General features: G+C 39.3%; 1 protein-coding gene across 1 annotated transcript; it reads right to left on the reverse strand.

The window, feature by feature from the left end:
* Positions 1–8,426: 8,426 nt before the first annotated feature.
* LOC149545536 (uncharacterized) lies at positions 8,427–9,503 on the reverse strand. Its single transcript, XM_089793791.1, has one exon. It carries the CDS (start codon positions 9,501–9,503, stop codon positions 8,427–8,429), a length of 1,077 nt encoding a protein of 358 aa, XP_089649917.1.
* Positions 9,504–12,433: the final 2,930 nt, after the last annotated feature.

Consider the following 12,433-nt stretch of genomic DNA (forward strand, 5'->3'; position numbering starts at 1 on the left):
GAAGCTGAGCAAGAAAATTTCATTCATCTATGTCAGGAATTTAGTGATGTATTTGCTTGGACATATGATGATTTAAAAGGGTTTGACCCTAGTTTGTTTCAGCATACCATAGATTTAGTTGATAGGGTCAAACCAGTAAGGCAAAAACAGAGGCCAGTGAATCCCAAGATTGAACCTTTAATGAGGAAAGAACTATCCAAACTGATTGAGGCTAACATAATTTTTCCTATCAAACACTCATCATGGGTAGCTAACCTTGTCCCTGTAAGGAAGAAGAATGGAGAAATTGGATTGTGTGTGGACTTTAGGGATCTTAATTAGGCTTCCCTTAAAGATCACCATCCTCTTCCTTCTATGGAGCAAATTCTGTCCAAGGTCAGTGGGTCAAGGAGATTCTCTTTTCTTGATGGGTTTTCTGGTTATAACCAAGTGCTGGTTAAAGAGTCTGATAGATACAAGACAACATTTACTACTAAATGGGGCACCTATGCTTATTGCAAAATGCCATTTGGATTAACAAATGCAGGTGCCACATTCCAAAAGGCAATGGAGGTAGCTTTCAGAAGATTAATTGAAAATTTTGTCTCAGTATACCTTGATGATATAACTGTGTATTCCAAGAATGTGGAAGATCATCTTGATCATTTGAGACAGGTATTTCTAAGATGTAGAGAGTTTGGGGTATTTCTCAACCCAGCCAAATGTGTCTTTGCTACAAACCAGGGAAAACTATTGGGACACATTGTATCTAAGGATGGATTGACCATTGATCCAGAAAGAACAAAAACAATACTTGCCCTTCCTCTCCCTAAACACAAGAAAGGGCTGCAAGGTTTCCTTGGTAGGATAAATTTTGTAAGAAGGTTTATTCCTAATCTTGCTACCATGGTGAAACCCCTTACAGGCATGCTCAAGAAAGATATGGTCTTCTCATGGACCAAGGAGGGGAAGAAGAGTTTTGAAAAGATCAAGGCAGCCATAGCATCGGCCCCTACCCTCATGAACCCAAATTTTGAGAAAGACTTCATCCTCTATACTTTAGGTGGTGAGTCAAGTATTTCTGCTGTCTTGACTCAAACAAATGACAAGAATGAGGAGCAACCCATAGCCTTCTTTAGTGAAGGGCTCAAGGAATACGAGGATAAGTATAGCTTTGTTGAGAAGCAAGCCCTTGTAGTCATTAGAGCCTTGAAGAAGTTCAGACACCTCTTATCCCATAATAGGATCCATTTGTTGGTGCCCCATGCAAGTGTAAAAGACTTCCTATTAAACAAAGATATCAGTGAGAAGAGAGCTGGATGGATCACTAGGGTAATGGAATATGATGTTGACATTCAGATTACCAAATTGGTAAGAGGGAGAGGATTATGCAAAGAGATGTTATCAGACCAAGATTCAGATGAAGAAGCTACTATGGTAATTACAGAGCAGCAGGGGGAAAGAAATGTTAGTGCCCCAAAGAGCTGGATGGATGACATGAAGAACTTTCTATCAGGAGATGGGTACCCTCAGGGATTGGACAAAACTAAAAGGAGACAATATAGACTGCAATCCATTCCCTATGTTGTGATTGATGATATCCTATTCAGAAAGGATTTTAATGGGACCCTATTGAGATGTATTGAAGAGGATCAGGTTGAGAGGATGATTAAAGAACTTCATGATGGCCCTGATGGTGGCCACTTCTCTGCAAGAACAACCGCCATGAAGATCATGAGGGTTGGATATTATTGGCCATCTCTGTTCTATGATTGTTATAGGTATGTGAGGAAATGTGAGAAATGTGCTTTTTTCTCAGGCAAACAAAGACTTGCAACTCTTCCTCTTCATCCTATTCAGGTGGATCAGCCCTTCACCAAGTGGGGGTTGGATTTTATAGGCCCCATTAATCCTCCATCTAGTGCAAGTCATAAATGGATCTTGGCTGCTACTGATTATTTCACTAGGTGGACAGAGGCAGTTGCCTTGAAGGATGCCACAGAGCCATCAGTTGTTGAATTCCTTGATGGAATTGTATCTAGATTTGGTGCTCCTTCTACTATCATCTCAGATAATGCCAAGTCTTTTGTTGGAACCCAGATTTGTGCATGGGCCATAAATCACAATATCTACCTAAGCACATCATTGAACTACTATCCTCAAGGTAATGGTTTGGCTGAATCTTCCAACAAGAATCTGATCAGAATTATGAAGAGGACAATAGAAGACAATCAGAGGGCCTGGCACAAGAAATTAAGGACTGCTCTGTGGGTTGATAGGATAACACCCAAGAGATCTATTGGGAATTCACCTTTTGTGCTAGTATATGGTAGGGAAGCTAGACTCCCAATCTCATTGGAGTTCCCATCCTTGGAGTTAGCTCATCAGCTGGAACTAGTTGAAGATGATGCCATGTCAGTAAGAATGGCAGAACTAATTGAGTTGGAAGAAAAGAGAAACAAAGCCATGAAAACTCTAGAGATTCATCAACAGCAGATGAAGAAGAATTTTGATAAGAGGACAAGGGCCAGAATCTTTAGAGAGGGGGATCTAGTCCTCAAATGGGACTTAGACAGAGCAAAACCAGGAAGACATTCCAAATTTGATGCACTATGGAGCTGCCCTTATCTGATTTCCAGTTGCAAACAGGCAAATGCATTCCAACTGAGCAGACCTAATGGTGAAACTCTGCCCATTCCAGTCAATGGGATCTATCTGAAGCCCTATTTCTGAAGTGTTATGAGTCCATGTACATAGTTAATCTAGTTTCTTCCTGTTTGTTTCTATTTTGCAATAAGTGCACGTGCACATGGCTCTCTTCTTGAGTCGCCGATTTCCAAAGTTTTGACATGTCTCAGGCTACTGAGGAGGTTCTGTTTTTTGTTTCCAATCATTGAAGCAGAGCTAGAACCTTAAAGGTTTTCAATGTTTTGATTTCCTCTTTAAGGGTTAGGGTTTCTTGCAGTTCTCAGGTTCGTACCTTTCAGACCCATTTCTTGACTCCATAGCCCAATGGATTTTTTGCAGGCACTAGTCTTATGCATTGAGCGGGCTCATGCCTCCTGTGAGTCGCCAGAAATGTTGTATTTCCACTTCCCGCCAAAATTCGCATTTTATATTGCCCTTCCCGCCTTCGATATGCCCATATTCAAATACTCGTGGAGATATTAGAATTACCAACGTTTTAAACCTTATAATATATTCTTACAACCCGCGAGTTTCTGGCCGTCAGATCAACTGAGATCAGCGAAGGGTGCTATCTCTCTATGGCGGAATTGCACGAGGATTATATCAACGACATCGCACCCTGGCGACACGTCGCGGGGTGGGGTCCAGAATTTGGCTATGTCGCTATCGCGTTTTAGCCGGAGAATCTCCATAGTGACATAGCACCCGGCGGAAATATTCATGGCGAGCAGGTCACGTTGCTGAAAAAATGTTGCGACGGTCGGGTAAAGTTTGGCGGGCCGGAGAAGATAAACAGCGAGAACTTCAGGCAAAATATTGGGCCCCATTATGTACCTCATCTGCCTAGTTGGCAGAGCCTAGTGCCACGGCAGTGAATCAGAAGGAACCACGCACAGATAGGCACATGTCATCGGTTGGGCGCTATGGCGCTATGAGAATTTAACCTCGATTTTCCCATAGCGACATGGCACCTGGTCGACACGTGGTCACCCTGTGAGGCCAAGTCGCAAGTTTTCCTGGTGGTGTTTCGTTTGGCCAGTAAGGAACCACCACGTGTAACCAGGCCAAAATTTCTAACAGCACAGCTAGCACAGCCGGGTTTAGGATCTCCTCGATAGATCAGGGCCGATCGACGGCAGGCGCCATCGCCTTATGGGGAAGCTACAGGATTTTTATCATGGCGACATAGCGCCCGTGCGTCGCGTGTCCTGCTGGGACCAATTTCATGCAGCCGAGGATTGAACGACTGATGGACCAATAGGAGGACGCCACATATTAGCTGGCCCAAAAAATCAATAGAAATGGAGGGTTACGGGAGGTCAAGTTCTGTGACCGTCAGATTAGAAGAGATCGGCAGCAGGCGCCATCTCGCCATGATGAAGCTGCAATTTTTTTATCATGGCGACATAGTGCCCATTTACCACGTGTCATTCAGGTGCGGTGCAGATGCTGAGGTGTCACCAGATATGATAGGCTCGGGGTAAAGACAGCACAGAGCACGATGAGTCTTCATGATCGTCGGATGGAGACAGATCTACGGTGGGTGCCATCGCGCTATGAAGAACTGCTCGGTAGATAGTGATAGTGACAACGCGCCCGAATGACACATGTATCGCTAGCTTGGTTAAGGTTAACGGTTGGCGGTTAGTGATTATTGTAATCATCGCAGTCGTGACAATATTTAAAGGTGGCGCGGTCAGTCCGATGAAGGTGGTCAACCGCGGAAGGACTCTCCAGGTGGAAAAACAAAGGATTACGATTGGCCTGCGTGGCCTAGTCGGCATATAAGAAACCGGGTCGACTGATAGGCTAAGTTGATTCATGAGCCAAGAAGCAGGGATGATCGACGTTATCTTGCAATCTGATCTTCGCGATCATTTTCAACCTACCAGGAATGAATGCAAGACATAAGGACACTCCACCCATCCAGTCGATCCATCTACCATGTCAGGGAATGTTGTGGCACCGTTTCTGTCTTCTCCAGGCTCTTCTTAGAAAGAAATGAGATTTCTTGGTATGCAAGCCAGGATTCAATCAGATCTCCGATTGGATTCTCAAGATGGGAAGTTAATGCCAGTAGATAAGACGTGAATGTAACGCGAAAATCTTTAGTTATGCCTGATCTATAAAGGCAATTTTGTGATCTGTTCTCAAGGTCGATTCTTCCTAATTTTCTCTGCTACTGCTTGCAGACTTGCAGTGTAAAATCCCTTTGTCTCTGAGCCATGTAATACCCTGTATCATCTCTTTTAGCCATCAGTGTGCATGAGCATCATTTTGCCTCCCATTGGTGTATTGTTGAGATCAGTGATCTGCATACTGTATCTATCTTTGGCCTATTGGATAATTTACAAGTGAAATCCCCTTTTCCTGGTGTCATTTAGTTGGTCCTCTGATTTGTATGTGATTATTGATCGATATAAGTCTGGACATGTATGACTTTTGTATGTTACCCTGGTTTTGTAGTGTATATATGGGCAGGAATGAGTCTGAACACTCTGTTTTTGTGCATCACCACCTTAGATTAGACTAGGTAGACTTGCTTTAACGCTCTCTTTCTCCCTTTCCCTTCTGAGAATAGATAGGTGCGCCTTGACAGTAAGAGGAAGCCGGCCTTCTCCGGAGACTCAATCTCATAGTTCAAGTCCCACAGCTTGGAGGTTGTTTCCATGTTTCAATAGGTTATCCTCGCGCATAGGCCTTGGACAAGGGTGCAAACCTAAGTGACAACAGTACCCATGCTTTTACCATCTTACCATAAGTTTGGTATTCTCCTACGTTTCAAATGGTTTCTTCATCAAACATCTTCTCCGGATCTTCTATAATTTCTATGGATGAACTAGGGGTTGGAAATGAGTCACCAACCATTGATTTGATGCATGAAGAGAGAGCTTGGACTTGACACTTGAGTTGATTCTTAACTTGCTTATCTCTCCTTGATTTCTCTATTAGGACAGCAGCTGACAATTAAAAATTGTGTTCTTTCCCTTCACGGGTAGTCCGGCCTAGATCTACTTTAGTAATGCTAAAGTCAGATTCATTTGCCTCATTTATGTCCTTTTCTGTGACTGGTTGTGCAATTTCAACAGATAAATTACTTGTAGTGGGGCTCACTGCTAGTCTAGAATCCATTTTAGTCTTCTTTATCTTTGTAGTTCTGTGCATCAAGTCAGCTACAACATCTAGATTGGGTGCTTCCAATTGAATCGTTCTTTTCTTCTTTCTCTCTAAACTTTGTTGTAACCAAGATGTTGAGATACTAGCAGATGGACTAATTACTGAAGGAAGCTGCAAGACTGTAGATGATAAGTTCAAGTTATGCACATTTTCTACAATTGGCTCCTCTTGGATTGCTTCTGTGTTTTCAGGAGATGCTATGGATTGAATCATCTCATCTACAAATGATGGTAAAGTATTCATCTCAGGAGCTTCATCAATCATTTGTTGAATTGGCTTTAAGGTCTTCTCCTTGGGTTTTGATCTCTTCTTCCTGGTAACCATGTTGAGTTCACATGCTGATGCTAGATCAACTCGTTTGTCTGGATCTTCACCATCATCTCCCCCTTGTGTGCTATGCAAAGAGCCTGAGGATGTAGGAATAGAAGACATAATGGTTGAAACTAATGTTCCTTCTTGAGAGGTATTATTATTATTCACACTACTTCTTCCTATTGACTTAGTAGTATTGGCTTCTTGGACTTTATTCTTTAACCAAGTCTCAGTTCGTTGAATCACAAAGAAAGTCCTTTCCTTGAGGTCCTTTAGTTCTGGCAACGACCAATTGATACATGGCAATTCTAGTAATTGTATCCGCTCAAAGAAGTAAGGATCAATCAAGTCTGACCCGTCTTCCGTTATGCCTGTCACATCCCATCCCATTTTGTAATCAATGATTTGTTGTATTGTAAATCTCATCCAATCCCTTTTTCTAACTTCAAAATCATTCTCACAATTAGCCCAATAATCTTCCAATATGGGAAAATGAAGATAGCCAGGTCAAAGTGCCAAGTTATTTTTAACGTACCCGCTACTATCAAATGGAAAGCGACTGTAGAAAGAGTGTAGAGTTATGTTCATCATGGATCTCTCAATATTTTGAGCATCTGAAGAAGATGAACAACTATAATGTCCAATGCCAATTGGGAAAGGGATTGATCTTTTGTTCCTGCACTTTTTGTTTACTTGACCAATTTTCCTGCAGACTTCTGAAAGTACCAACTTATCATCTACGAAGCGGGGCAACATGAGAGGACAATCTCGGAAACCTCCAATGCGGATGTAAGTGAATCGAGGATATTGTATGAAGAAGCTACCATAAATACTAATGAGACTGGCCGCTTCAGGAGAAATTCGAAGCCCTATGTCTCCTTGTAGTTCCCTGGCAGTGAGCATAGAAAAAACATCATTCACCCTGCGGAAGTGTGCATTGCTTTGTTTTAATTGCAGCTGGGGGTAATAGTTATAGATTTGAGTGGTTAAGCTATATTCCCCATAAGGATTTAGACTGGGCCATGACTTCATACTTGCAATTGCGTACATTAGATATGAGGACATGTAAAATCCTTGATTTGCATTCAATCCTGTCAACTGGTAATGGAGGGCATCGCTGATCATTTCTCCCCAATCTATAAACTATTTCCCAGTGGTGATGGTATTAATATATAAAAACATCCAATCTTGAAAATCTTCAGCCGTCTGATTTCCCACCACTCTATTGAGAAGAACTATCATATCAGAAATATCTTCATTAAAGATATTCCTGCGTAAGATTCTGGGCAACTGCGATTGTCCTCGTCTGGGTTGATTGAGCCAACTTTTAGCAATAACATTGAGACATGTTTTCTTATTCTGATGAAAATAAGCCTGGGCACCTTCTTTAGAAATTTTTGTGAACTCCTCTCTTACTGGCAATCTGAAAGTGATGGATATAGATATGGGGTCCAACCTTGCTACGATATCACCTCCTGCAGTCTTGATGTCCCTCGAATTCTGATCATATGCCTTGATACATTCTAAAACCAATTCCACACATTGAACTGCGAGCGGATGTCCTGCATGGGCCAGACCACTTTCCAGCGTTCGATGTGCCAGGGGTGATTTATCTTCTTTGCTCATTATCTTCCAGAAGTCTGCAATTTCTAAATGCCCCATCTTTGTGTCAGATATTTTGGGGAGCGTGCTTTTCAGTATTACAGGAGGTTCCTTACCTTGAAATTGATACCTCATATTGTCACCTGTCAAGGGCTGTCCTGGCAAATTGTGCAGAGTTAATAGCCACTTTTCTTTATATCAAATTGATGTAATATCTTCTTCAATTAAAACTTCACCAAAAACCTTTATTTCACTTTGATGATCCGACTTTTAGATGCAGCAGAGGCATTTTGTCAAACAATATGAGCATCCTTGGACTTGGTATTTTGTCAAACAATTTTCATGCACATATATTTCCATTGGACCTTTGCCAGCTATAGACTATTTTAGATTTTCCTGCTTAAAAGAATCGATTCTCCAATCTTCCCTCTTCTATGTTTCGATTGGCAATGAGTATGTGCATATTGATGTTCGTCCCAGCCATAATGTCGTAGATGCTGTTGCTATCCTGCTCAGCGCTTGATTAATACTGTGTGAGTTTCCATACTTTGTGTTTGATCTCAATGAACATTTGGTCAAACATTAACTGCGCATGCCGTATATTGTAGTTGATACAGAGAATGGATGCCCGATTGAATTCTTTTAGGCAATCAATCGTTCCTTGGTTTCTATCCAACCACAGGTCTGGATTTCGCATGCATGGTTGAGGATGAGTGAACCCGCAGGTCCGTGTCACTCCGTGTCATCGTGGGACAAGGCGACTGAAAGTCTCGAAAGCAATGATCCCACCTCCGCCTTACTATTTTATGGGCAAGCAGTTGAGTCGAGCGAAATCGAAAGGCAAACACCCAAGATGCATGCAGAGTGCCGGTGCGGAGGGGACCGAAAGGACTTACTTTAGCTTCTATCTGTCTTTCTTGCTTTAGTTCCTTAACATTGATGATATCCCCCGCCCCAAATACATTAGTTGTTCCTTCAAATCGGAGTGAGTCATCCACCTTGATTTGGCCTCGCTCATCTACAACATCCCCAAAAATGGAACCCTTAATCCAGGAGGATGCCAACTTTTGGCCAATACATAGGAAATGGCAATCTGCAATGATGGTTTTCCCACTATTGGTGGTGAAGCTTGTTGTTGTCTCTGAAATTTTGCTCAAGTCAACACGTTCATTAAGATGCACCTCCACATTATGTTCCTTCAACCAAGTGAGAGATTTTTGAGATGACTTCTCTCCCACATACTCATGAAGTCTACGACGAGAGTGCAACAAAATAGCTTTTTTTTCTGGAAAATCAGTTGCTATCTCTCCAGCCAACTCCACTCCAGCGGGTCCTCCTCTGATGATTAGAATTGTCTTGGCATCCTTAATCTTCTTGTTTTCTTGTTCAATTTCTTTGAGTCTCTCTGTTCTTGTGGAAGGGCCAAGATGAGGAACCCCACATGCAATCACCAGAAAATCATACTTAACTTGTTCCCCTGAAGCAGTTATGACCGCCCCCTCTGTGATGCCCGTCACAGTTGACACTTTGAGCTTTGCCTTCTTCAGATACTCGCTGTGCAGAAACACTGATCTATCCACAAAGCTCGGCTCCACCATACACCGTAGTTTCGCATATGGAACATCATAATAATCCTTCGCATCTATAAGCGTGACATCAGGGTGATCTTCCAAGGCCTTGGCAGTGGTGGATCCTGCTACTCCGCCTCCCACAACAACTACCTTCTTTTTCTGCACTGTCGCCATTGTGTTTTAACCTCATAAATTGCCCTCGTTTATGCAAAGACGCTCTCATGTTTGCTTGAATGTACACACTTTGGTTCTTGTTTATATTTTGGTACAGGTTAAGATTATGGAAAAAAGTTAGAGTACGGGGAGAGAGAAAATATGAGGAGAGGGAGTGAAAACTCTAACTCAAACCCCGTACTTCTCTCTAAAAGGTTCTAGTACATGGAGAGAGAAAAGTACGTGGAGAGAGAAAAATGGGAGGAGAGAGAGTGAAAACTCTAACTTAAAACCTTAACCCATACTTCTTTCTAAAGTTTTAGTACGTGGAGAGAGAAAAGTATGGGAAGGGAGGAAGTTCGAATTTTGTTGAGTATTTTCTCTTCTCAATTGATTAATATAATTAAACTCTCCGTGAAAAATGTTGGGAAAACAGGTTGAAACTGTGAAGAAATATTTGAATCTTGAAATCGATAAATCATAAAGAGAGTTTTTAATAATCATTCAAATCATAATATTATAAATCTTGTGACAAATAATAGCTATAAAAGTTGTTAAAAATAAAGAATTGTTTTCATAAATAAACGAAAGATGCTAAATCCTCATATGATAGGTAAGGATAACAATCAAATTCTAGAACTAGTGGCTAAGTCTCAAACTTTGATATGGCTATTGGCTATATAGATTATTCTAAGAAAAGTCAATATTATAAAAATTAAATTAAATTAAATAAATTTATAATGTTTATTATTTGATGTAAATTTTAGTTTTCCATTTAGAATAAATGATATCTGTATTTTCATATATGTTATCCTTTGACAAAAGTTAAAATATAATAATCATAATTACAATTTAATTATTTAAAACGAAAGTGACATTTTTTGGGGATAAAGATAGTATTATGCAATATTTGGTACATAAATGCTACTATTTTTAAACTTTATTTAGTGTTGCATGTTTTATTAATTTGAAAAAATAATTAACATATTTGTATGTCTATATGCTTAATTTTAGTATTGAGAATTCAAAAATAAATAGATTTGGAAGTTTTTGATTATCACATTGAGAGGAGTAACCTTATAGTGATATCAACCCCCTATATGAGGTCATCCAAAATGATAGTGCATAAAAAAATTGAACATAGAATAAGTTGTGATGCTCTTATCGAATATGAAAAAATGTGACTATTTAGTTATGTTCAGATAATGTAGGAGAGGACTTGGAATCTTAACAACAACAAATCTCTCACACCTAGCGAACACCAAAAAGGGGTTCACAAGAAGTGAGATCAAACAACTAAACTAAACAAAAAGGAAAAAGAAACTAAACAAGAAGGGAAATTTATTTAGGAAGGAGGGATCATCTTGTGCATACTGCAAGAAACTTGGTCATGATGAGAATAGTTTCCACAATTTATTTTTCAATGAATTGACTACCATTATCAAGAAGAAGAACATCAAATTGCATCAACCTAAAAAGAAAACATTTTTTCTCCCTCGACTTCCTCCTAGTCAAAAGGATGAGGGAAAGAAATTGTAGTAACTAAAAGTTCTTCAAAGGAATACATACTTGACTTAGGTACTAGTCAACATATGTGTTCTCCAAAGGAAAGTTTTTCTTCATTGGAGTTATCTAAGGTGCCCCACATTCTCACATGATATGATACACGAATGAAAGTTAAATGAAATTATTTGTTAGTCAAGATGATGGATCCATTTAGGATTTTCTCTATCTTCCTAACATGAGCACTAATCTAATTTCAATTTACCAAGTCTCACTATGGAGATCGAATGAAGGTTGAATTTCTACCTGATTTAGTTGTAGTCAAATATCTTTGAGATGATGCTTTGGTGGTAGTGGGATAAGATAGTCACAACACATGCCTTTACTCTTTTCCCACTTTGTTCCTAATTCTTCTTCTATTTTCTTGCTTGGTCACTCAAATTCCGAAATGAAGTTATGGGATGAAAGGTTTGGACATCTTAATTATAACTAGCTTTAGTAGCTTAGCCTTAAGCATATAGTCACAAGTCTATCTCATATCTTCTATTTAGATGGTATATGTCCATGATGTCATATAATCCAAAACACAAATTTAACAAATGAAGTTCATGGAGATCTTTAGAAGTTCTTTAAATAGTTTATGGTAATGTAGCACTCACACTTCTAGTATCCATTTGATGTTCATTGCGACCTATAGATCTTGGGTTAATGTAATTGCTATATAAGAAAATTCTTACAACTATGAAACTCAAATGACACAAGTTATTAATTTTGTAAAGGATTAAAAAATTTAGGGTGATGGAAAAAGTAAGTAATAGTAACCAATAGTACAAGAGAAGATTTTTTTGGCTTTATAGATTAATTATTCCTTTATGTTTTAGAAACCTTCGGCACAAAATCTACAAACCATATTGGATCTATGTGAATTACATCACATTTAATGCTTTTACACCATTTTCTATTATAAGTAGTCATCATTTTAGTTGATGTAATATATTATTTTCATTTTTTTATTTGTAGATATTGTAATAACACATTTAATATAATATAATGTAGGAGCTCAACCTAATGAATCTCTTTTTTAAACTACATAAGTCCAAATACAAGAATAGTTGGAAACAAATGTCCAATTTCAAACTTCAACCATAGTCAAAGAACATATCCTCTACAACCTCTATTTGACCAATAATCTTGATTTTATTTTAAAGGGAAAAAATATTTAAAAAATGTATATAAAACTCTAGGACATAGAAATGCAAAAATAAAATCTATAATTTTTAGGTATATCTCAATTCATTAGAGGTGGTGAAGAGAAATTAAGAATGCAACATTTTAAAAGCAACAAATCATGTGATGATACTTGAGTATTTCAATAAAACATGTCTTAATACACAAGTATTGGTCTCACATTTTAAAACTATTTTTATGGTGTGGGCATGAAAATTAGT

The sequence above is a fragment of the Cupressus sempervirens genome, chromosome 7, assembly GCF_028749045.1.
Source record: "Cupressus sempervirens isolate cs-2001-9-10 chromosome 7, ASM2874904v1, whole genome shotgun sequence".
Taxonomy (NCBI): domain Eukaryota; kingdom Viridiplantae; phylum Streptophyta; class Pinopsida; order Cupressales; family Cupressaceae; genus Cupressus; species Cupressus sempervirens.